Raw genomic sequence first — 27,205 nt, 5'->3', positions numbered from 1 at the left:
GTCTCTCAAGCTTTCCAGAGCCCAAGGATAGTTCGGGACTGTGAATGGTTTGATCACCTCCGCACAATCTCCTTGAAAAACAACTTCCTTCCATCCTATTGCTAGTGTCATTCGAACTGCCACTTCTACTGCCTTCTTCTGCATTTCTTGCCTTGAACCTCCTTGTTGCAGCTCCCACTATTCTACCTTCATCATTGCTTGCAATACATCTAGCTGCTGCCCATCCAGTTTCTTGTCAAAACGCAGCATCAAACCTGATAACCACACAATCACTAGGAATATTGAAAAAGTCATTTGGATAATCACTCAAATTCAGAACTGGTTTAGGGCCAGCAGTTAATTCCTCTTCTTTGAAGGCTTGTATACATTTCAAAGCCTCCAAAGAACTTCTTCTTCTCACCCTATCTCTATTTGCTTTCCTCTGTTCAAATTTGATCTCATTTCTAGCTTGCCATATGTTATTGAGCATACAACAAGCAAAAACTCCTGCAAATGATGTAGACTCCTGAGTACTATGACTCCAGGATGTGAAGGTTTCCACCCAGCCTTTTATGGTTCCCTTTTCAGGGCCAACTACCCTTAAGCCCAGTTCTGAGGTAAACCACAAGGCTTTGGGCCATTCACATTCAAAGAACAAGTGTATGTCAGATTCCAAAGTCTTGTAACAAAAAGGACAGGATAGATCCCCTGGTACTTTCTTTAGGGCCAATCTATCCCCCAATGGTAGTCCAAGCATATATAGTTTCCAGATGAACAATTGTGTGCTATCTGGTAGCTTGGACTTCCAGATGTGAGCAATAGTCTTTGAGCTATAACTTGATGACTGTCCCTCCCATTCTTTATGATGTAGCAAGGAGTAGATAGTTTTAACAGTTAAACTCCAGATCTATCCTCACACGAGATCATTTTGTCCTTGCTAGCTAGCCCCTAAAGGTCTAACAACAACCTCTTAGATCTTTTGCCTTATAAATGGCTCGAAATGAAGAGCTAAAAGATCAGTGTCCCATCCAGACCCATCTTCTTTAAACAGGCCAGACACATACATATTCTCCAGAGCAGGCTCATTGATACCTAGTTCTTTAAGAGTCCTTGGTTTCCCATTGCAAACTAGCCAAGGATCTTTTAGAACTGAAGTAGTATTCCCATTATGTATATTCCAAATAATCCCCCCACTTATAGTGTTAAACACCCTACGTATACCCTTCCAGAAGAAGGAGGCATAGTCAGGGGGCTTTTCAACATCCCCAATCCAGTTCTTGTTGTATATGCTATACAAAGTTTTAGTCCACATAGACTCCACATCAATAGTACCCTTCCATGGCAACTTTGCCAACATGGCCACATTCATATCCCTAGTGTTTCTAAAACCCAACCCTCCCTGTTTTTTAGGTTTACATACGTGTTCCCACCCAATGGTGTGTACACTTTTTGAGATTTCTGTCCCATTCCAAAAGAAGTCCCTACATGCTTTATCAATTTTATCACAAGTCAAAACTGGAAGCATGTAGGTGGACATAGCATACAGAGGTGTTGCTTGGGCCATAGAGTTGATAAGAGTAACTCTTCCAGCCTGAGACAACACTTTGACTTTCCAGCCCTTGATCTTCTTGTGGACATTGTCCACCAAATACTCAAAATCTGCAACCTTTCTTTGGGATAGCATTACAGGAATACCCATATATTTTTCTCTGGACTCAGATTGCCTCGTTTTCCAGAATCTTTTAAGCCTAAGCTTGTTTCTGAATCTCACATTCCTACTGAAGAACATACTGGACTTATCAAAATTAATTTTCTATCCAGATGCCTCACAATAGTAATTAAGGAGCTTTCTAAAGTGAACCCCATCTGTAAGGTTTACTTTGGTGAAGATGATCAGATCATCTGTATATAACATATGAGTAATGGGGGGAGACCTTCTTTTGATTTTGATACCATGTATCTTTCCCTCCTGCTCATCTCTAGCAATAAGCCTAGATAGAGCCTCAGAAACCATGATAAAAAGATAAAGGGACAAAGGGTCCCTTTGTCTCAGCCTTCTCTTAGGTTTGAACTTTTTCAGAGGGGAGCCATTAAGTAACACTTGAAAAGTGACAGTAGACAAGCATTGCTGGATCATATTTTCTCCATTTCTCATTAAAGCCAAGCTTATCAAAAATGCTATTCAAGAAAGACCACTCCAGCCTATCATAAGCCTTAGCCATACCCATCTTAAGGGCAACCCAACCATCTCCTTTGGTTTTCATATTCTTCATGTTATGAAATAACTCACAAGCCAAACCAGTGTTATCCCCTATACTTCTACCCTTAATGAATGCCCCTTGAAAAGGAGAAACAATTTTATTAATGTGACTTTTTAACATATTAGCCAAAATCTTTGAAATAATTTTGTAACAAAAGTTGCAAAGGCTTATGGGCCTAAACTTGGAGACATGATCAGGATTAGCTATTTTAGGAATCAGAGCAATAAAGGTCTCATTAAAATTAAAATTTAGAATCCCAGTAGTAAAAAAACTTTGTACAAAATTAGTAATACTAGGGCCTACTATGTCCCAACCCCCTTGGAACCCATCAGGGCCAGGGGCTTTGAGGCTCCCTAACTTCTTGACCACCCTCCAAATCACCTCACTAGTAGGAACAACAATGAGAATCTCATTCTCCCTTTCAGTAATACAAGGATTGAATAGATCCAGAATATGCTCATTATGCCCAACACTTATGAAAAAAATAACCCTTGGAACCCATCAGGGCCAAGAGCTTTGAGGCTCCCTAACTTCTTGACCACCCTCCAAATCACCTCACTAGTAGGAACAACAATGAGAATCTCATTCTCCCTTTCAGTAATACAAGGATTGAACAGATCCAGAATGTGCTCATTATGCTGAGGGTTATCAGAAGCAAAGATGTGAGTAAAGTAATCATTCATATTAGCTTCTACTTCCTCCTCACCAATGTTCCATTCCCCCTCATCATTTTTTAGTTTCTCAATTCTGTTCTTTCTCCTTCTATAGATAGTAGAGAGATGGAAAAACCTGGTATTTCTCCCTCTTTCTTTAATCCAATGATTAGTTGATTTTTGTTTCAAAAAATCTTCTTCCTTAACCATCCAATCAAACAATTGAGACTTCAAAGTCTTGGCTTTCTCATAGTTGATGTTTGAGAAAGGCTTTGAAAGAACAGAAGTGAGCTCTTTTTGAATCTATCTTTTTTATATTGGTAAAAATATTACCAAAAACATGTTTATTCCAGTGAGTAAGATTATTCTGTGTAAACTTAATCTTATGTAACACATTCCAATCAGGCATATCATGCATAATCAAGTTCCAAGCATTATCAATCACAGGCATACATGTATCATCCTTAACCCACATGTTATAGAACCTAAAAGGTTTAGCCTGTTTGACAGTGCTCCTCTCTTTATTAAGAGTAATCAACATAGACAGATGATCAAAAGATGCAGTAGCAAAAGTATTAACTTGCATGTTAGGGAATAACATTAACCAATTATCAGTAGCCAAGGTTCTATCTAATCTTTCAAGGAAATGGTCTTTAATCTTACGATGGTTACTCCATGTAAACTTTGGGCCTTTATATCCCAAATCAATCAAACCTAACTTATCTATCATGTTATTAAACTCTATCATGCTTTTATTCATCACACTTCTGCCTCCCACCTTCTCATCCAAAGAGGAGATAACATTAAAGTCTCCAAAGAGACACCAAGGGCCAGGGATAAAAGAGGCTATATCCCTAACCTCATTCTATACTTTATTTATATGGTTAGCAATTGGATTTCCATATACAAAAGTAAAAAACCATGGAACCATATGCTGGAAATTAGAAAGTTTACCTGTCACTTGATTTTGAGTGGCTCCCAAAATTTCCAAATCCACTCTTTCTTTCCACATAACAGACAAACCACCACTTTGACCCCACAACAGGCACACTGAAACAATTACCATACTTAATCATCTTACTAATACTATTCATCCTTATGCTACTAGCTTTTGCTTTCGAGAGGTATATCACATCAGGACTATGACTCCCCACTAGGTCCTTTAGTTGTTGAATCGCCGTGGTGGTATCAATACCCTGACAATTCTAGACGTAAATACTCATTAAGGTGAAGGCGGCTGTGAAAGGATAACCATTGTGAACCCTGGAGGAGAATTATACAGGCCTCCACTGCTTGCCATTCTATTTAAAGTTTCATGCATTATATTACCCCCATCGCTCGAGCTTTCTCCTTTCTGTAGTCTATTATTCCCAAAAAAATTATCTTGATTATCATGAAACTGAAGTCTTCACACTACTGATGATGCATCCACGGCTAGGGGTGGTAGTTGATCAGCAAACCACTCTATATCTGTTTTATACCCATTCATGTCTTGAGAAGCATATAAGGTGACTCCCCTCTCCTGATTTGGCTGACTAAAAGCTTGTCCCCTGCATTGAATATCGTCAAGAAGATTTGGGATACCATCCAAGTCATCTATTACCTCAGACATATTAGACTCTTCAGCCTCATCTATATCAAACTGAGTATCTTCTAGAGAATTCGAGTCAGTTGGTGATGGTTCAGTAGAGGTAGCCTATCCAATGGAGTCAATTTGTATTTGTGATCTAGCAGAGTCACTAGAGATGGGGATAATCTGAGCATCTGTAGGGATCAGCTCTTGTCCTAGTCCTTGCCTTCTCATCTCATCAGCATACCGTTTTGCCTTCTTGGATCTGCCTGCCATCACCTTCATTCTCCAAGCCCAATTCCTTTCTCCATTCTGTGCCATAACTTCCTTCTCTTGTATGTAAACTTGTTTCCTTTTGGATCCAACCAGTATTATAATTTGCAAATCCTGACCACTTTTTACTTCCCCATAAATAAATCCCCCTCTGCTCACCCTCCTCTTTTGACCTTTCGAAACCATAGTTTTAACTCCCCTTCCACGTGTAGGTTTGCTAGTGAATCGGTAAATGTGTTCTTGACCAGATGAGAGAGGAAAGGATATTGTTGCTGGATCAGACATTTTAAGAGGCTGGTAGGCTGTCTGGGAATTAGCAAGATTTGGTTGGCAGGACGAGACTTCTTTTTGAGCATTTTTGAGTTCCAACACCACTTCGGTAGCCCTGTGTCCAGAAGCCCCCCTCTGGCTCATCTCCAAATTCATTGCCCTATTAACCCCATGCGTAGATCTTATTCCCTCAGTTGATTCCAATCTGTCTGAGCTAGGTTGACCTTGGAACCCCAAGGTCGTGGGCTCATTCCTCAGGCCTTGCTCTGTTGTTTGAATCTTTTCCACCTCAACTGTCCTACATGTTTTCTTTGGGCTTGGGCCCAGCAGACCTGGCCCGGCCAATTATGTTATTAACCACCTTGTTTTCATCTTGCCTAAAAGTGACCATTGTTATTTTGCCCGTTGAAGTATTTGTTGGGCTTGAGCCTTGGGCCCCATTTGTGATACTGACTTCCGCCCCTTTACCTTTGTCTTCTCTTGCCCTCGTGACTAGTGAGTAGTGATGTGGCCTTTTCCTATTTATCCTGTCTGGCTTTACCGTTAGGATTCCGACCACCGTACTCTTGTACTTCTCCACCGGTAGCCGGCATCTCATCCAAACGAAGCTTTTTTGGTGTTCCTGAGATAGTGATGGTTTGTTTCCCTGCATAAGCTATTCCGTTGTAGAACTGATTGGCCCTTAACTGACTGGTGAAGAACAGTTTGATGTCCTTTGGTGAACCACCACATTTGAGCAAGTCATATCTGTATTGTGCTCATATTCTGCAAGTATATTGATCATGTCCAATCACTCCGCAAAAAAAGCAGAACACCTCCAGTTTCTCATACTTTAACCTGACTGTGATTGTTTCTCCAGTCTCAAGTCTCACCTTTTGGTCTTTAGATAACCGTTCTTTTATATCCATTTTCACCCGCACTCTTGCAACTGGTTTGTTGAACTCCGGTGGACATGATAGATCAGCCTCTATGACTGTGCCCAAATTAGCCCCTATCTTCCACACATTAATTTGCTTTGTTTATCTTGGCTCTTGGCAGATCCCAAATTTGTATCCAGAATTTGACAAAGTCAAAATGACATTCCTCCATCTTGTTAGCCCTTATCCATTCTTTTACAGAGAAGATGTATCCATACATCTTGTTAGCCCCTGGATAATGACCCAAGGACCATTATCCAGAACATGTTTTCGCTCCATACCTTCATCAAAAACAATCTTTACATGTTCTTCATCAATGAGTACCAGGTTAATTTTACCTTTTGTTTGTCAAGTTCTATGTAGATCCTCACCTAAACCTTCCAAATTGATGCTATGTCCTCCATACATTTCCCCCACTATAGTCAGGGAATCGTTCACCGGTTCCTCAATATTAAGACAATCTATCTCAACAACTAATGCCTTCCTGTTGAAGTTTTTCTATCTTATTGTGGTCTCTACTAGTCCCTGAGGATGATTCTCCTAAAGTTATCTCCTTAGCATGCATGATCACAAATGCCCAAGAACATAGACGAAAGCGAGAACCTTACCAGGTTCCAGCAAGAGAAAGAGCGAGAAGAAGGAAAACTAGAATAGAGAGAGGAGAAAGAAAGAGTACAAAGAAACTGAGATGCTATGTAAAGAACACAGAGCTAAGAAAGATCCAGCTAGCCTCGTGCTATAACTAGATTGAAAAAGACTAAGACAACACAATGAATTTGAATTTTGAACTTCAAGAATTGGGGAAGAGATATTATGCTATAGCCCGCAGTAGAGGCAGCCATTATCGAAAACTCCATCATGTGAATTCTTTATATATATATATATATCGGTTAGGCTAGAGTGCCACTCTTATCTCACACCCCTCCTGAACCGTCCGATGTAATCTAAGTTTCAAAAGATCTAACACTCCAAATTTCAAACAACAAAGTGGGGGTAAAAATGTCTTTTCCTTCTCATCTTTTCAAAAATAAAAGAAAAAAACCAGATCTGGATCAATTCCGTCTGGAAATTTTGTAATTGATCCTGAGTTCTGTTTGAAAAGGGTGATTGTAAGGGATAGAGCCACTCCCGAGCCACTTCATTGATGTACAAATTAAATTAAGACCCGATTTTTTGTGGATATGATATTCTCACAATGGATAGCATGCCCACAAAATTTCATCATATTTGGATATATGTCTAAACTTGCGAAAACAAGTGTTCAATTTTGAACATTTATCTAATGGTCCAGAATTTTCCGATTTCATAATAATATTTTATTAGGTTAGACATATTTGAATAAGTTGAAATTTGGTGGGCATGTTATTCATGGTGGGAAGATCATATCTACAAAATATCATCCTTTAATTCAACTGGTCAGATGAGATATGGCATTGTACGTTTTGAGAGTGGCTCTATCCCTCCATATATATATATATAGGGCAGGCTATCTTGACATCTTATTTTGATACCTTATCTTGACATCCAATTTTATATATATATATATATATATATATATATATATATATATATATAAGATAGGGTTTTTTTTTTTCCCACTAAAAGATATGTTTATTTATTTATCTAATATGTTTTACAATTGGATAGCGAATATATATATATATATATATATATATATATATATATATATATATATATATATATATGTTTTTACAATTCAATTTTATAAAATTTATTAACGGTGGACAACAACTAATAAAGAAGATAATAATTGGGACAAAGTTGGTGTTGAAACTTGAAACTAGTTTTGACTTAGATGAAGAGTTTAATGCTTTCACTACTTTCATTACTTCCATCTATTATTGTTTTTTTTAATAAACATGTCAAGTTCATACAAAATGACAAATATAGCTAGACTGTTTGGTTACAAGCTTCATACAAAATGACAAATGTATTTCTGTATTGCAATGTTGTTCTTCCACCTCTTGGTATTGCACTATTCACTGAAATTTTAAGTAATTTATAGACAAGATCATATAACAGGTCGGTGGTTCTAGGTGCTTGCTTGCTGCTTTTCTATTGAAGTGAGAGTTGTTTTGAAGTTTCTGTTACTGTTATTCTACATTTGGAATGAGTTTTTTGTGATTGATTTTGTGAGTACTATTGTTATTCTACAAAAAACAAACATTTTTTTTTGTTTCTTTTACTATTCAAAAAGCATAAAATTAAAAAACCATAAAAAATACCAAAAACTATAGAAAAAAATTAAAATTAATTTTACTTTAGAAAGAGAACCACCATTTAGCAAACAAGTTTTTGAAAGTATTAGTGGAATCCTAATCTGAGGAGGTTTTTTTTTATCTTTGATATGTAAATGTAACCCCAAGATTCAAGCTATATTAGCCATTATTAGAAGGGTGGTGATGTTGCCCCCCCTGCACCCTCTTAATGTTATCTTTTTTGTTGGACGATAATTGGAAACAAAAAAAAATATTTTCTTGAAAGTGAATTACTTAGCTTATGGCCTGCAATAAGGGGCCCTACCATGTCTAGGTCTGATTGATTCCTTAGTAATCCATATTTATACCTCAATTAATTTTTTTTTTCTCTCCATCACATTGTTTTCTTTTTCTTGATTATGTTTTGTTGAAAAAACTAAAAACTTTAGCCAAGTCTAGGTCTAAATGATTACTTAATGACCAATCTTTTTGCAATAATTTAAGTATGTTATTTTTTATCGACACATCGAAATCTTTTTACTAAATATTGTTTTATTGAAAACTGAATACATATGATCTACAATAAGCTTATAACCATGTATATCCATATATTTTTAATTAAAAACAACATTTACACCCCCAATATATATCTATATATTTTTTCTTTATCGCATAACTGTTTTTACTGAATGTTCATGTATTGAAATCTAAAAAACTTATGATTGTGTGCTTGGTCTAAATGATAATTATATTCATCAATCCATTTTTATGCCCTAATCAACACATCAATTTTTTTTTTTTTCCTCATCAACACATCAATTTTTTTTGTGGTAAACCATTACTATACTAAAAATTAAATGCTCATGGCCTACAATAGGCCATAAACCCGTCTTGCCCTAATTTAAACAATCAACATTTATGCTCCAATCTGAATGATTTTTTTACCCTTGGTACATCGATGTGTTTTTTTACGGATTTTTTTTTTAAGTGAAAATTTTATTGATAATGATAAAGAGTTTTACAAATAATTATTATATAGTTATTATATATATATTTATCGAAATCTAAAATAGTTATGTCATACAATATAATATCCCCAAGCAACACCAAGGTCTAAGTTTGATTGATTACTTAACAACAAAAAATAATGCCTCAATTTAGTTTATCTTTTGCCCCATAAACCCCAAAAAGGTCCCCTACATCGAAATCTTTTTTTTAACTAAATATTATTCAAAGATGTTGGAGAGTGAAAATACTACTCAAATGTTATTTGTATATTTGGAGGAAGGATTTATACGATAAAAGCTTGAATATATGGTCTCTTAAAAGCATATTACAATCTTAGCCACAAGGCTACCACAAAATCACTAAGCCAATCGAAAGGGTTCTTCTGATCTGTGTAATAGTCCTAGTGGCTCGATAAGATAGCCTTTGGGGCTAAAAATATAATTCCCTTTGGTTGATGTAGTGGTTTAGGGCTTTAGGACGACTAGCTTATTTCTTTTCTATTTTTGACGCGAAACATTTGTGATAAAAGTTTATAACTATTTAGTACCACGAACTTTTATTATTTTTTCCTAAATAGTACTCTCATTTAACTTGCCGTCTCAATCTGTTTGATTTCCATAACCTATTCGATATATCTCTACACTATATGATAGTGGGTTTTGAGGAACCCACTCTCTACTATCTAGTAGGCAAATTGAAATCTCCATATTTGTTCAATTTATAAACACCTCCCTCACAAAAATTAGAAACCCCCTCCCTTTCTTAATAATTTAGAAGAACCCCCTATTGTAACTTAAATTATATAATTATTCTCTATTTTTCTCCTTGAATTTAGAACAAATCCTCTTTTATTAATAATTTAGAAAAAAAAATTCTCTAATGTCACTTAAATAACATAATTATCCCTTATATTAAATTAGATGTGCCTCCCTTATGTAATTACAATTAAAATCTAAAAAAACCATACTAATTATCGATCTCAAATTACGGGTTTCAAGACTTTAGTAAAAAGAAAACCTTCACGCGTAGCACGGTTTGCACACTTGTTTTGAAGAGATAATGACTTCTCGGTTTTCCACGTACGCTATTTGTAAAGGTATTTGACTTTTCATACGCCTGTTTGAACGCTATTAGGAATAGCATTTGACTTTCCAAACGATGTTTGACTTTATAAGACTCGAAACTGGTCTTTTCTTTTTCTGTCTTCAACTTGAAATCATTGGCGGGCAATGAAAGAAGAGTGGCAAGAAATATCTCAACACTTGTCTCCTTCAAAGTAGGAAACCTCAAAGTCGTTGGTTTAGAAGAAGAAAAAGAAGATGATGATTATTGGGGCGAAGTTGGTGCTGACACTAGTAGTGATGGATTTAGGTGAAGAATACGTTTATTACTCATCATCAACCTTCTCCTCTCAAAATGTCGAATCGGCCGCAAAGTGGTATTGGCCATTTTATTGTTCAAGCTCAAAATTTAACTGTTATAACATTACTTCGATGTTGGACATCAATAACTTGCTCAGACGTCTAGATAATGGCACTTCTGTGAACCTTAAGGGTTCGTCTTATCCTAAACATTCTCTCTATTGACCTTGCGTGGAATTTCTTTTGCGATATCAGAAATCCTGATGCAACTCTTCTATTTCACGTTTTGACTTCTTACATGTATACTGGTAAACTATAACCATAAGGTAATAGAGTCGATTCGTCAAGAACATGTTGGTACAAGCCATGTTCATGTACCAACATGTTCTTGATAGTTTTAGCGCTGTATTATGCATGATAGTCCTTCTGTTAAGATATTGGCTCGTTCTGTTTCATATGTTAATTAGTTATGGAAGTGATGAAATTAAATCCAATGAGATTTGAGCGTTCTACGCACGCATGGTTGTATGAATTACTGGATGAGCAATTTTCAAATAGCCAGGTTTTTCTTTGTTTTTGGATCATCATTTTCTTATAAAACTTTTGGTCTAGAACTTCACTGTAAGGCCATAAACATAATTCCTTCTCAGTTTCTTTATCACATATATAGAACCAATGAATTGTTGCACTACGTTGTGCTTAACTTGATTTAGGTTCGTAACAATCAACACATGCGGTACAATAATTAAGTGTACAGAAAAGTATGGCTGCGTAATCCATGTATGATACCAGTGTTCTTCAGTCTCAAATCCTTGATAACTCTTGAAACACGCTTTTCCTTTCTGGTAGGCGCGAGTACTGAGAGCTTCTTCAGTTTGAACTTTGAAGCAGCTGGAAGTTGTCCCACCTTAATCATGTAAACGACTTCCAAGGACGTATTAATGGTACCTAATTTAGGGCCAAGTACGGCCTTTAAGCTTGGTTTTTAGTAACAACAATTGTGATCATGGTATTAAAACTTCAAAAACCTAGTCAAATACCGAGAAAAGTTAATTACTCGAGAGATGTAAAAGAACACAATATCGCCTTAAAGTCCACATTATGAGATGAATCTGAGACCAGTCAGTAATGACACTGAACAATTTCCACGAGTTGGAATCAATGATGTAAACTACAAACGGATTTCAGATTCAACACGAAAGGGGTAGAAACATAACAGATTCAAAATTACACGGAACGTATTTATCAAGTACAGCTGGTAGCAAAAGAAAAGAAAAGGATGTTCCACTATCAATTTCCAGTAAATAGCTCGCTATTACGAAGAGTTCTTGCGTCCACAAAAGGGCTTAATCTGACAACTTGTCCATATCAGACCATTTGAAGCTCCCATTTCTAGAATAAGAACAGTGAAGAGAACCAACTACTCCACTTCAGCCAAGTAATCATCAATTTCCGCTGGTGTCAATACTCTGCAACAAAACAAGATGTAAATACGTCCTACTACTGACAATTGAGTATGTTTAATGGAATGCAAGTAAAACATCATCAGACAAATATATTTCGGAGACCAAAAGAAGCTCACCTGAAAGTTTTGTCATTGCCAATTATTCCGATTTCAATGTTTTTGCTTGATATCTGCCCTTCAAAGCTACAAATATGTAACAAGAAATGAAACATTTATATAAGAATAATCTTAAGAATAAGGAAAACTATAATTAAGTAACCAGATAGAAGCACACACATCCATTTTCTAAACTTGGCAAAAATAACTGTAATTTAATTTATAATTATTTATTTATATTTTTTAACAAAAAAAAGAGAATTCATCTAGAGAAAAAGGATTTCAGGGGAAAATGTGAAAAAGCACATCTAGAGAAAAAGGATTTCAAGGTTGTCCTAAAAAGGAGGCCAACAGCCCCTTCCTCGACAAATAATTGCGGAAGGTGGGATGAAAACAATTACCCTTCTTTGAGTGTCAAAATAGCCGTGTGAACAGCATCATCAAGCTCCATATCGTCCGTATACCTACAATATTAGGAATTTAAAGAAAAGTTAATCTCTTCTTACATATGTAAGAGAACTGATGAAGCTCTAGAATATAAATTACAAACAATAGCAAATAAAAACCCAGGAACAGAAACTATATACCTTTTCTCCAGAAATGTCTTTGCGTTAGAGACATTTTTCCCCATTGCTGATGCTTTCCATGAGAAGTACGACCCAGATGGGTCCACCTACAGAATAGTGAAAAACGTGAGAATTATCGATTACCAAGACAAATGAAACAGTAATATAATACGAAGTTATTGCGAAGACGGTTGAGAATCTGCAAGTGACATATCAAACTTCAAATTAACCAATGTTAAAAAGAAAGAATATGTAATTGGGACCAGTTACAATGTTGTGGACCACAAGGGTAGTACTGATAAGTAACATGGACACTTCATACTGTATTCTCAAAAAGTCCATGAACTCGTGTCTGACACACGGACACACTATACATACGATTTCAAACTAGGTTTTCTTTAAAACCCCACTAAAGAACTAAATCTCTTAAAATAGTCATAACTACATGATATCCCGCTTGCATTGTATTTAATTTGTAAGGAGGGATGCAAGGCTTCGTTCGAATAGGTATGTTTAATGATCCACGCCTTCTATTTCCGGTTGAATAGTTGTTGCCTCGTCGAATAGCTGGTTTTCCTGATCTAACTAGATGTTACCAAGCTCGGAAAAAAGTCAAGAGGTCTATTGGAAGTCAAATCAAAGAGGCCATTAGCTTATTCCCCTTCACTAATGCCTCTGACTTCATATAACCCCGTTGAAGCTCGAGCTCTTCTCGTCAGATTGACCGGACCAGTGCGCTACTGAAACGACTTATGCTTTTGCCCAGTCAACACCTAGCTCTGGGTCTGTAGACTCTGGAACTTAAACAGCAACCTGTGTCTCTGTCCCGCCGGTGATTATGCCAATCATTTGCATATGTTGGTATAGTCCAATATATAATCAAAGTGAAAGTAAGGTAGGCCTTAATGTGGTAGGTGATCCGCAACAAACTATGAAACTAAGCCCGCAGACTCTAGATCCCGATCGCTATCCGCTGGATCTTCTAATGGATAAACTTTCACTTATGCTTGCCCCGAAATGACCTGGTCCAATAGGGAAATCCCAATTCATTGGGCCTTTCGATACAATCAAATAGATTGCCACAAGGGTGCCATATTCTAGGAGCCCAAACTATGTGATTGAATAAATCCTCCCGATTTCCATATATAGGATAAATAGAATTGGTTGGATTTTTATTAAAATATATATCGCCAACACCTACTGCATTCGCTGTAAAAAAGAGCTTGGGGGCAAGACTCATTGGCAGGGGATACATCGGCATTTGATGCTGCACTTTATGAAGGTAAACGATAATTAAAGTACAATTCCAACTAAGGCTCCCAGGCCAGTGAAATCATATTCGGACAGGGCTGCCAACAACCATACGTATGAACATTCCCGTTCTATAGCTCTCACTGCCTCCGTGCCATACACCAAAGAGAAGACCCGTGCGAGATCGTCCGCTGGTAATGTGGTTTGCAAACTAGCTGCTGCTTTCTCAACAGTGCCGAATCCCCAATAGGCAGAGACATCAGCCAGACAGTACCCATCCATACTACTAGAGGAATACTTCCACTTATGAAATTCACTTTAGGCAGGCAGCTAGGAGTTAAAAGCTACCTATTCCAGATCAAGGAATATGGATTAAGAGCGGCCAACTAAAGGAAAAGAAAGCACATCTGAAAAACCTATAATGGAATTGATGATATGACCAATCTGACCATCCTTTCCTTTGTATCTATCCATAAGATAGTTTGAACTGGCATTCTCACTCTATATATGCAATTAGCTCACTGAAAGGACGAACCTTGACAGCTGCAATTAGCTTCCTGAACCAAGCTGGTCCCTACTCCATATATCTTCTAAACAGAGTTATCAATTCAATTGATCATATCTTTCTCTTAAATAAGGTCGGGTGAGGTTTAAACAGGCCCTCCTCTCCTTCTGCAGGAGTGTACCTACTCCTTTCCTTGAAGTGGAATATAGCTTCAAAACGGAAGGGAATCGACCAACCAAGGATTTATTCAAAACAACACTGATCGTCTGCACCTTATGGTAAAAGGAACATGGAAAGGAGTAGGTTTCATTCCGTACCGTCAGGTGTAGTTCCGTCAGGGAGATGTAGCTAGGGAGAAGACAGGGCATCTATTGAAAGGAAGTGAATAGCAGACGATAAGACGCAAAGACGATAACTGCATTTTCATCTTATCGTCTGGTAAAACCAAGAATTACAATAAGATCAGGTCGGAGGAATTCGGTTTATCAAAAAGAAGGGGAGGATATACTACTCGCGAGAGCACCTTTCGCTTCGCCCGCGTAAGCCACAACGTCCTACGAATACAGTCCTCATGCTTCAGACTTCATCACATAACAACATTGACACTTGGAGACCAGTTGGATATCCTAAGCTGGCCGATATGAGGGTCATGCTTTTGTCTAAAATCGAGTTCCAACTAAAAACAAAGAGTTTCGGGATGACTTTTGCTGCAATTGTAGACTGTTACGTTCGGACTGTGACCACTAGAGAGTTCCCCACTGCACTCTCCTTAAGTCAGTCTTACCTAAACAGGAAGAGAAGATAAACAGCAACGGACCCCACTTCTACTTGAAGTCAAATGGCTAGAGCTAGGTCACGAATCCCAAGCTTCTTTGGTGGTGGAAATGGTCAGTCAGTGGGCAGTAGTAGTAAGTGAGGTATGTGGGCTGCCCTACTTAGAAAGCCGGTTAGCTCACTTGCTCCGGAGCTGAATGGATGACACTTAGATTCCATTCCGTACCGTCACAGTTTCATCCCGTTGAGCCCGGATCTTGCGCTTGGCGCTTTTCCCTTCCTATCTGTAGTTCCCCAGTGAACTACTCTCTGCGATACTCCATGTAGTCCCTGTTGCTTGTTGTAGGAGTGCGCTAGCAGAAAACAGAGGAACATTCAGGCTTTTGAGTAGAATAAGTAGGCTTTTTTCGATTGAAGCTCTCCTCGAACTAAAAAATCCAGCTGGCGGAAGTGCTCCACCAAATTGGTAACGTGATTCTCTGTCCTGTCTAGGCCACTCCCATTTTGTTTATGAAAAAAGTGATTGTTTTCCACTAGGTCTAGTTCTGTCAATGTGCCAAGAGAAAAACTCTTATTTGTTTTATTTTAAGTCTTTGTTTGGGAATGAGTCTCTTTGTTCGCCCCTCACGATACGATGCCGAGCTATTGGTGGTGTCGATCCATCCCTCGGCCTTTCGGACAGACTGGTTTATTTAAGAAGCCAGGCCTTCAAGGTCCAGTTTTTGACAAGTGCGCTAGAAGTACAGAATCCGTAGTCAGCCTGTTTGCACATCTCATACTCAAAACCTCTTTTGATGTGTGATTTTGGTTGTGAAATTCGATCAAAACCTTGTATTTTCGATTAAACCACTGCTAAGACGTATCTCAATTTGATCCAAGTTGAAGGCAGCCTAGTACTAGCGTCGGCCGGGCCATTGATATTCCCAACTTTCTCCCTCTGCTCGTTGGGAGTTCCCTCTATGAGGTAGAAAGTAGTAATGGCGGTAGTTGAACTCACTCAAAACTCTTAGCTTCGTTTTAGCTCAGTCACTCAGTAACAAGGAAAATTGTGCCAGCCAAAAAGGGGTTATTTTGTCAAAGAGTGGGTTAGTCTAAAGTTGCCGACGGAGGTGAAGCGGCTTACCTTCCTTTCATTCCAATATGGTTTTGATGCGGACACTGCTGATAGGAACTTAGCTATAGGAAGGATCATATTCATTGAAACAGATACAGCCGACAACTACGGATGAGAGAGGAGAGCTTGTGAATTCATATGGAGAAAGGGAGCCAAGCAAGCCAAAGGGGAAGGCCCACAGGACTGATAGGATAGCACAAAGAAACGATACAGTTTACTACGAATAAGCAGACAAAAGGACAGAAGAGAGAGCCAAGCGAGTCGGCCAGTAGTTGGGCTGAACAAGTTGACTCCAGTCCAGCAGCTGGAATTGAGGGCTTGATAGGCTCCGTCTAGTGGCAGGCATCTCTTCCCGGGCGGAGTTTATTCCGTCAATTGGATGCCTTCATCGGTAAGAATAAAGCTCAAACGGCTCGCTTGGATACTTAACTTATGTGATCGCGGTTCCAGTTCACTGATTGGAAGATGAGGCTTCATTATATCCACCACGTGGAGATGGTAAGTTTTTGAGAAAAGATTTCTAGAGTAGAGGAATTTTGAAGAAAAGTAGCGTTTGAAAGGGTAGGAATAGGCAGTAAGATTTCATTTACAAGAAAAGACTCTCATGAGTGCGACTATGCGCATGGATTAGAACCATAAAAGAGTTTCCGTATCACTGCATTTCGTAACATCTATTCGGCTTAAAAGCAATGTAGTCATAATTCACCTTCCCTGAGAATAAAGCTGTATTCCCGGATCGATCCCTATGAAGTAGTCTCCATTAGGCAGACCAATAAGGCTTTTAAGACTTTGAAATCGTTTCAGTAGAACTACTCAGTCACTAGTCCTAACTTTTTGCACATGTAAACCAGACCCACCTAGTTTGAAAGGCTCAGTAAGAGGCAGTCTCTAGTCCAGTCTAGCGGTCATGTTTGAATCCGAACTAACTGGCCAAAAAGCCGTATCGCGCAGGTGACGATGACGTCGAGTTGGCGGCAGAGGATGACTCGGCATTCAGGCGAGCCACCCGGTGGCGTGGTACGTAGTGGTAATAGTACGCCCCGCCAAAACGGCTTCGAAACAAAAAAACAAAAAGGTGTGTGCCGCACTCACGAGGGACTTCCAGTGATATACTGGAGGAAGGTGGGGATGACGTCAAGTCCGCATGGCCCTTATGGGCTGGGACACACGTGCTACAATGGCAATTACAATGGGAAGCAAGGCTGTAAAGCGGAGCGAATCCGGAAAGATTGCCTCAGTTCGGATTGTTCTCTGCAACTCGAGAACATGAAGTTGGAATCACTAGTAATCGCGGATCAGTATGCCGCGGTGAATATGTACCCGGGCCCTGTACACACCGCCCGTCACACCCTGGGAATTGGTTTCACCCGAAGCATTGGACCAATGATCACCCATTCCTTGTGTGTACCACTAGTGCCAGAAAGGCTTTTGGTGGTCTTATTGGCGCATACCACAGTGGGGTCTTCGACTGGAGTGAAGTCGTAACAAGGTAGCCGTAGGGGAACCTGTGGCTGGATTGAATCCTTCGCGATGGAAATGCCCTCTTCCATGGACCAGCAAGCGCGAGGGCTAAAAGCAAGCAGCGAGCTCTGCAACAAAAGCAAAGCGAGCCGCGCTAGCGCGCATCCGTTTTAAAGCTGACGGAACGGAATGAGACTCAAGTACCCGGGGGCGAGTCACAAAATCCAATCCAAGTTTCCTTCTTGTTCATCAATCAGAAATCAAGACAAACCGGGCACTACGGTGAGACGTGAAAACACCAGATCCCATTCCAACCTCGATATGTGGAATCGTCTTGCGCCATATGTACTGAGATTGTTTGGGAGACATGGTCCAAGCCCGGTGAATAAAAAAGAGAAAGCGGAAATAAAGTTGAGCTTCAATCTGACCCAAAGTAAATCCTTCTGGTATGCCGCTCCGCGAGCAAGGAGCGCCGCGAGCAGAGCGAGAGAACGAAGTGGGCTGTGGTGATGTCAGAATTTGCACCTATTTGTATCTCATTTATGATAAGTTCGCTAGTGTCTTTGACCCTACTTTATTTATCATTATGCAATTGTCCAGTTTCTCCTCATCTTAAGTCATCGTTCCGTAATTTTCTCCGGAAGTTTTTAATTATTATGCCTTTTCTCTTACTTGCGCTTCTTTTCATTTTATTTTATTCAATTATTCTCCTGATGGGGCTCGACCCTAACCCATTTTTTATTCAACTTGAATCCCTTATCATAGGGAAGGGACTCTCCTCTTTATTCACCAAAATGGGCTTGTCAGGGGGCCTTTCTTTCTCACATTGTTTTTTGCTGAAACTGATCATCGCTCCCGAGGACACGCCCTCTCTGGAAAACCGCATGGTGCCTTCCGGGGCTTCTGTCGCGTCAAGCTCGGGGGCCACGCAACAGCTTCCGGTTTCGAATCCTGTCGAAATCCCTCAGCAGGAAGTCGACGAAGAGGGAGTTTGGAGGGAAGCCGACGCCCTAAATAATGATCGTAGTAGCCACATGTCGCTCTAGTATGAGGCCCGCGTCCAACTCCGGGAGCTCTTGCGAGAGAAAGTGAACCGCGAACTGGTTCAAAAACTTTCTATCGCCAAATACAGACGAATGATGGATCTGTTGGGAGATGATTCAGCGGAGTCCTTTATAGAGATCCATCGGGAGATCTCCCAAAACCCAAGCAGCCCCTACTTCCAAAAAGCTCTTCGTATTGGGAGAGATATCGTGAGTAAGAAAATAAAAGATAAGGATTTGCCTGCCTATGAATTCCGGGAATAACGGAGGGGGGAGAAGCAAGCCGAACCTCTGATCGACCTGGACACATAAAAAATTATCGGCGTCGAGAGAGATTTGAAATTCCGTAAGTAACTCAGTGAATGCTATCTAACTAAGAGGGGATTGGAAGAAGAAAATGAAATACGAACAACCACGCTGGTCGTAATAGATCGACTTTCAAGCTAGTTCTTGCTCCAGCATGAAAGTTCCATTTCAGGGAAGGACGACGTACCATGATACTTTCTGTTTCGTCGAGCCCTGCTTTGGTCTCTGGTTTGATGGTTGTACGTGCAAAAAATCAGGTACATTCCGTTTACTTCAGGTCTTTCGCGACACTTCAGGTTTACTTCTTTTGTTTGGTCTCGACTTCTCTGCTATGATCTCCCCAGTAGTTCATATAGGAGCTATTGCCGTTTCATTCCTATTCGTTGTTATGATGTTCCATATTCAAATAGCGGAGACTCACGAAGAAGTATTGCGCTATTTACCAGTGAGTGGTATTATTGGACTGATCCTTTGGCGGGAAATGTTCTTCATCATTCCATTACTACCAACCCAAAGAAATACGATCTCTCTGAGATATACGGTTCATGCCAGAAAGGTACGAAGTTCAACTAATTTGGAAACATTGGGCCATTTACTTTATACCTACTATTCTGTCTGGTTTTTGGTTCCTAGTCTTATTTTATTAGTAGCCATGATTGGGGCTATAGTACTGACTATGCATAGGACTACTAAGGTGAAAAGACAGGATGTATTCCGACGAAATGCTACTGATTCTAGGAGGACTATAATGAGGAGGACGACAGAGACACTCACAATCTACTAAAAGGAAAGTAGCTTGATATTGGTTCAAATCCAATTCGTGAGCACATTACTTAGCAGTGAACTGTCCTGCTACCCTTACCCTGCAGTGAAGTTTATTCCTTCCTGCTTGAAAAAAAGCATTTCTTTTCCTTCGCTCGTAGGGGAAATACTTCACACTAGAATCCGGTCTGTCTATCTTACATCGGTTCTTCCATCTCATTCATACCCGGTGAAGAAAAGCTTCAATTCACAACCTAGGATAGCTGATGCTACCTTGCCTGAAGCCATGGGATTGCCGTAGAAGTCACATGCCGAGCAAGTTATTGCCTCCTCTTCCTCTACCTATCTCGGGTAAGCTACATCCATACATAGTCTAATCCTCTGATTGACTGTACTAGGTACGGAATCTTAGTCCCAAGAGTTCTGCAGAAGCAGGCTTAGAAAGGGCGGTCCTATATCAACTTCGTTGATAAAGGCAGGTAGTACCCAAAGACTTACTTTCAAAAGGCAGCTATCTTAATCACGACGTTCTTCAAGGTTGGAGAGCCTACACTTAGTTTCAAAAAGGTTGGTATTAGCATTAGCACTCGCTTAGGTGCTAAAGGTAGAAAGGTAGATATGCAAATAACTTAGTCCTTGAACTAGGGATAGGGCCTATTAATCGAATTCCAATAGAGTACCAGTACTATACTAGTGAAGGAGGAAATCGTAGTCCCACAGGATTCAATGAAGCTATGCCTTTTTCCTCTGCTTAAGGACTAGAAGGATATTAATTCCTTTAGTTAGAGAGCTGAATGGAAGGGAAGTCAAGGAAGGATAATATGGAAGTTATAGACTACTCAGTCAATAGATCTTAGAGGACTGGGCACTGTGCAATCTATTAGTACAAGACTGGCTATTGAAGTCAGAGACTCTACTTATGCTTGCGGAGGGATGTAAGGACTACTTTTATGAATATTTCATTCTTTAGCTCCTTTCTTTATCCGATCCGGCCCGAAAGGAAAAAGAAAAAAATAAGTCATGAACCAAATAGTCATAACTACATGATATCCTGCTTGCATTGTATTTAATTTGTAAGGAGGCACTTTTTAAGGTCTTGAGCCGCGGAAATAGTTGGGTAACTAAAAAAATTAGTAATACCCCCCCCCCCCCCCCTACGTAATAGGTTACTCTGTCTGACACTCCATATCCGGGTTGGACACTGATACACGTGTCCGTGCCAATGTAACTTGGAAAAGAAGCATTAATAATATGCTGCTGGTAATATTGTCTATCAAAGCACAAGTACGAGTATTGACCCGCCAAGCACCATGACAGAGTTCAAAGGTACTGGTACCTTAGATTGATTTTCAAGAGTTTATCATTAGATTAAACTGGAATATGAAAATACATGAACATTCCTAATAAACAGTCAAATTACAAAAATTTATTATAAAAACAGACAAACAAACATTAATGATTACCCATTCCCTAAAGTAATCTAAACACATTAACCATTCCCTGTTAATACAGTAAAACAAGGCTTTTACTAGTCAGCAGACAATAATATGGGGGGAAAAACATCCGAAATAAGAATTCACAGAAGTTACCTGATACAATTGAGGACCATTATCATCAAACCCAGCAACCAACAGAGAAACTCCAAAAGGCCTTACTCCTCTGCAAGAGAAAAGAACACGATTATGTTGCACCTCAGTACATTCCCATGATTCAAACCATGGTCTAAATGCTCACATAAGGCTGAACTAATAGAGGAAGAATAGAAATGGAAATAAAGGAAAGGGCCAAGGACAAGGAAGGCATACACGATAGTTTAAGGACATGTATGCTGGTCTAAGATCCATAGCACCAAATGCCACAAAATTTAACAAAACATACATGGCAGAAGCTTATTTCATGATAAAGTCATTTCAGCTCCAGGATGTGCCATTTTGGACTGAAGATATTGAAATTATGTCCCCAGAGGCCCAGACAGTATTTCGTTCTATGATCAGAACTGATTGAAGGGTTAAGTAGTCATATGAAACAAGAATAATTAGGTGGACAGGAACTGATATTGGCAAATGTGTTGTCAACGTTGCCTGAATATTAACTATTCAATGCTCAGTTTTAAAAGATTGTGGAGAGACTTAAAGGAGTTTGCATGATGTTCTGGGTCTTTGCAATTAATGCATACGGCAATTAAAAATTAAGAGATGTCAAGAAATATTGAATGCCATAAATCTATAAACTTCTGCAAGGATTTTGAAGTGAAAAGAGATCGTTACCCTGATTGAGTAAACTCTTGCATAACTGCTGCAGTCTCCCTGACCAGTTGTGTGACAGGGATTGTTTCCTATTATCACATAAATTACAGTTAAAGAAATTCTGTAATGATAAAATAAATATAAATTGCCGAAGTATCCAAGAATGTTTTAGACTAGAAATATCGAATGCCTCAGGTTGGTATAGTTGTTTTACATCATTTAAAAGAGCTCAGATGTCTTTTCCACTGACACCAATTTCATCAGAACGTGACAGGCAGATCAACTTTTGTGGTCATTCAAACTGTGAAAATGTAAAAATACTGTACAGACCATTGAAAACAAATTTATAAAAAAATCCCACCTCAATTTCCAATGGGCCCTAGAAATCATATATCCATGGATGTCACATTTATCAAAATAAAATTGTTTCATAAACTCTTAGAGCCAAACGATTTACTTGAATTTACACTAAAAGGATTTACCATAAAAATTCTTGCAACAAATATTTTTGTGAAAAGAAAATTCTAGAGGAATTCAATTTACTTTTAAGAAAAGACAATTCTAAGGCTTCAACATAAATCCCAGTATAGTTATGAACTTAATATGCAAGAAAAGGAAAGAAAAAGAAGAATCAAATCGTACTTTGTATAGTCTGTAATATTGTTGTGCCTGCTTCCTACTTTTACGAACTAAAACTCGAGAATCTGGACCCATCCCACTGCAGATGATGCAAGAACAACAAATCAAGAACTGAGTTTGCATAGGCAGGAAAAAAAAAAAGAAAAAGGAAAAGAAAAAAGAAAAAGAAAAAGAAAAATATAATTAACGGCTGAGTATAAAGAATCTAGAATTAGCACTTTGGACAGACAGACAGTAAAGGATGAGTTATAAACATTATAAGAAATTGACACCCACAGCATAGCCGAATGAGAACTCTGTCTCTTTGACACCCAATCCCATTATGCGGTGAATAAGCATAACATTTATTTATGAATATAGTCAATCTAAAAAGCGTATAGGACAATTTGTCCTCCAGTATGAGAAAATAACAAATAAAAATGGGGGGCATAGATGATTATATTAAGAGGGCACTGCTGTTAAACATATAGGGTTGAAGAACACAAATATGGTGAAAGTGATAACCAAATTGAGAGGTTATTGAGTAAGTTACTTTGTCTAGGTAGTAGTCTTTGAGTGATGCTTTTATGAATTTTCTGATTTTTCTCCTTAAGTTTCATTATTACCATACATCTAAACATTAAATTGACAAAAATTTCAAGCCTCTAAAGAACTTTTGAATCATGGTTCTCCCATGATTCCTCTAGTCAAGCTCAAAGTTGACCATCCATTGTGAACCGAGATATTAATTGCTTTCTGTGGAATGTTCTCCTAAATTGAGATTCTAAGTACGATATGAAAACAGTTACTTTAATTCCCAAAGATCATGTATGATGTATCATTTACTTTTGGGATTGGACAAGGAACAATTTGGGTCTATAGGTCATGTATTCAAGTATGAATGAGATGCCAATTTATCAAAAAACAGTGTCTAGCATTATTTCACAATACAAACTACTAGGAACTACAGATGTAGAAATTGCAAAAATAATGGACTTCTAGAAAATTAAAAAACTTCACAGATATACAGAATTTCACAGATACAGACAACTTCTAACTAGAAAGCTATGACAGAGAAATCAAACCTGTATACAACGCCAATATTTGTCGTCAAGGACTGAATCTTTTGAACCTGCAATCCATAAAATCGAACATCAACATGTAAGCCCAGTTTGTTGACTGAACTTGAAAAATACACGATAGATTATACACAAATGAAAATTTCTGAATAAGATAAAAAGAAATCGCAAAAAAAAAAACTGATCATTTGTATCACTGGAATTTCGCCATTTATTCCTCCAAGATACATTCTTGTTTACTTTTCTGCATTATGTGGTGCGCTACAATGAATAAATATATGGCCAACTCAAGTGTCAAGATAACTCTGAGAAAACATCCTCCTCCTAATTATTTAAACCAGTAGACGATGACAAAAGAGAGAATAGAACTATTTCTTAATCATTCGAAACCATTACTCGTAATTTCCATTGCTGATATCAAACAACCATAAATTGACACAATTAATCCCAAGAACCACTTCCACATTGCATTATTACAAAGCATATACCTTGTATGGAAACCCTATTTTAGAGTGAATGTGGCTTCCAAACCAAGTCACTATGACACTAGTACCCCTATCCGAGTTCAATAACACACTTCTGGATTGTAGTGCGCACAATTATACTCAAAGTCTATTCCATTCAGCTAAATCGTGTTACACAAAAAGCCAAAAGAACAAATACACATGAATAATTAGAAAAAAGGCGAAAACTGTAAGTAGAGTAGAACTTACAGATGTTTCATCAACTAAAATCGATGGCAACTTCTTCTCCGTCGCGATAACAACACCATTGGCAGCTGCAAACATCACAAAAACATAAATGTGCCACATGAATTTAAATTAAACAAAATTAGGTCAAAATCAAACAAATAAAAGTAAAAAAAAAAAAAAAAAAATATACCTTTGATCCCAAGAGAAGTTTGACCAGATCCAACGGCCATCAGTGCATATTCAATCTGAACTAGCTTTCCAGATGGACTGTTTTAAATAAAACAAACTCGATTACAACTATCAAATCAAATACAAAGAGATAAACTAAATAATACCTGAAGGTGGTAAGAGAGAATGAGTATTGACTGTCTCCCATGTTCGTTTCAAGTTTTCTGAGGTGAGACAAATTTTTTAAAGAAGATGAAGAAAATAAAGGCAGGGCTTTGAACCTTGGCACAAGAAAAGAGATCATTGGGCCGGACCGGATTTTGAGTTATACAATAGCCCATTTCTAGGCCCAAAGAGAAAAGGAATGTTATGACTATGCCGATTATGTACCTGACTACTTCGATAAAATTTGGTGATATTTTGCTACGTGATTATATGAAATTTTAATTGTAAAGTCAATTTGATGATGAGTAAGGTCAAGAAATAATCCCGTACATATAGTATCTATGATTGTTTTCCTTTTTGCGCTTCTGAAAAAAGCTACTAAAGCCGTAAAGGTGAGTTCGTCCACATGAAAAAAACCATTTGAAAATTTTTTTTTTTATTTTGTTTTTTTCAATAGGAAAATATATTTATTGAAATGAAAAATAAATCAAACAAATGATTTAGAGGTCAAACGCCGCTAGTCCATTCTGAATAGCAAAACCAATCTTCTTAAACACATATTCGTGGGAGCCAGCTGTCACACATTGTTGTCTAACACTTTCTGCACCCTCCTAAATGACTCAACAGCAACAACAAAAAAAAAGTATAATAAAAGCAATTATATTTCAACTTCACACATGTTAGACTAAATTTCTTTGTGGGTATTAAGTTCGCAATCACATCAGAACTCTTAAAATTTTAATTATAATCACTGGCATTTTAGTTCCTTTGGATTAATGCAATATTTACTAGGCTAAATTCATGTGGTCGACTCAGCATTGTTTGGTGAACTTTTTATCTTAATTACAAATGAGCATATTGTTTCATTAGTTAGGACTGCTATAAAAGGAAACCATTTTCGAGGCAGTTTGTGGAATTGACTCGAATAAGGATAGATCATAGACGGATTCATTTGAGGTGTTTCCGAAGTTAGTTTACGCTAGACATAGGGAAGCAACATGCATACGCTGGGACTGAAAATGTGTGCTATGTCTACCAGCCAATAGAAGATTTCCGCTTGCTAGTTCTGACAAACAAACAAATCAATGCAACGTTCTTGAAGATCAAACAAACATCGATAACTTTTTTTTTTTGGATAATTGACATCGATAGCTTGTATAGTTCAAAAAGCTTTTAAACTCCAAAAATATATACAAGCAACAGATATTAATAAACTTCTCTGCTAACTCCGAGTTTTATGTACTTTACAACACAATACCCAGATGAATAGGGAGTACGGAAAAGAAAGCCCAGATTCTACTCTGTATGTGGTTTTAGCTCATTGTTCCTGAGAAGCTCTGCCTTCAAAAAGGGTTTGAAGATGTTAACAAAGCTATGCCTGCGTGTAAATCCCCAATAACCACACAAATAACAGTATGGAAAGGGAAGCACAAATCACAAAGTATATTAGGTATCTTCCTGAAACTAAAGGAATATTTAGAACAGTTCAAAATCACAATTTCATATTTTCTCGTGTTTTTATCAGAAAAAATTCTTCCGAGTATGTGCATTAAAGGTAACTGACTGAATTTGTCTCCCAAATCCTTTGGTTCCTCTCAATAAAGAAAAAAGTTTCAGCCACTACTATGAGAAAAGAGATGCAGGAACACTAAATCAAACAGACGTGTATATGGCAATACTTATAAATGCAACTACCCGTTTTAGGAAATTCAAAACATGCTGGTGTCGTAGAAAATTCATACTTGCCCTTGGTATTAGTTCCTTCGATACACCAGATGTGTATGGTTTCCACCGCAACAACGTGAGCTTCAACCAAAAATCTTACTATGCCTGTAAATAGATCCCTCAGTGCCGCAATCTTGTAGCACTGGGTTTGAACAATATACAAAAGTTCTAACTCCAAATTTCTGTTGTTGCAAAAAAAGCTGACAACATTCTCCCATCTACTCACCTATATATAAAGAAATGTGATTCTTTGTAATTATGAGGAAAGAAGTAGTGCATCAACTATATCGATGAAATGAAACCGAAGGCAAACCGAGGTGGAAGCCCTTCAAAGCGTAGAGCTTCCACCTGTTTCCAAGTAATGGTTATTTTCGTGGTTTTACTGCATGCAAAAGTAAACAATAATGTTGTATCAAACCTAAATTATTAAAGCACATACCATTTGTGATATAGATTTAGTAGCCACCTCACGATGTTCCCCTGACCACCGAACAGAAGACAGTACATGTGTCACAGCCCAAATTTCTAAACAACAACAAAGTGAATATTTAAAATATAAATATCTCAAACATCACTATGTTCATTTGTTTAAAAACCCAGACTATGGCGGGGTGAATACAACACATACAAAAACCCTTAAAAGTCATATCATAACAGA

At 38.1% G+C, this 27,205-nt stretch overlaps 1 protein-coding gene across 1 annotated transcript; it reads right to left on the bottom strand.

The window, feature by feature from the left end:
* Nucleotides 1-11,578: 11,578 nt before the first annotated feature.
* Nucleotides 11,579-24,977, bottom strand: LOC147508956 (proteasome subunit alpha type-2). Its single transcript, XM_086601300.1, has 11 exons — nucleotides 24,825-24,977; nucleotides 24,680-24,756; nucleotides 24,511-24,575; nucleotides 23,804-23,850; nucleotides 22,743-22,818; nucleotides 22,122-22,189; nucleotides 21,444-21,513; nucleotides 12,660-12,745; nucleotides 12,474-12,536; nucleotides 12,094-12,159; nucleotides 11,579-11,980 (listed from the first exon to the last, which is right to left on the bottom strand). Exons 1-11 carry the CDS (start codon nucleotides 24,959-24,961, stop codon nucleotides 11,932-11,934), a joined length of 804 nt encoding a protein of 267 aa, XP_086457426.1. The 5' UTR covers nucleotides 24,962-24,977; the 3' UTR covers nucleotides 11,579-11,931.
* Between the last annotated feature and the right edge of the window lie 2,228 nt (nucleotides 24,978-27,205).

This window comes from Coptis chinensis, chromosome 3, assembly GCF_015680905.1.
Source record: "Coptis chinensis isolate HL-2020 chromosome 3, ASM1568090v1, whole genome shotgun sequence".
Lineage (NCBI taxonomy): Eukaryota > Viridiplantae > Streptophyta > Magnoliopsida > Ranunculales > Ranunculaceae > Coptis > Coptis chinensis.
Note: the sequence above shows the minus strand (reverse complement) of the source record. Positions and strands in the feature narration are given on the sequence as shown.

Bases quoted from the DNA above. Each gene is read 5' to 3' on its own strand.
- LOC147508956 (XM_086601300.1), bottom strand. From the start codon at position 24,961: ATGATCTCTTTTCTTGTGCCAAGGTTCAAAGCCCTGCCTTTATTTTCT. The intron at 12,537-12,659 runs GTATATAGTTTC...CTAATATTGTAG, and splicing joins AAGACATTTCTGGAGAAAAG to GTATACGGACGATATGGAGC. The intron at 12,160-12,473 runs GTAATTGTTTTC...ACATATTTGTAG, and splicing joins ATTTTGACACTCAAAGAAGG to CTTTGAAGGGCAGATATCAA.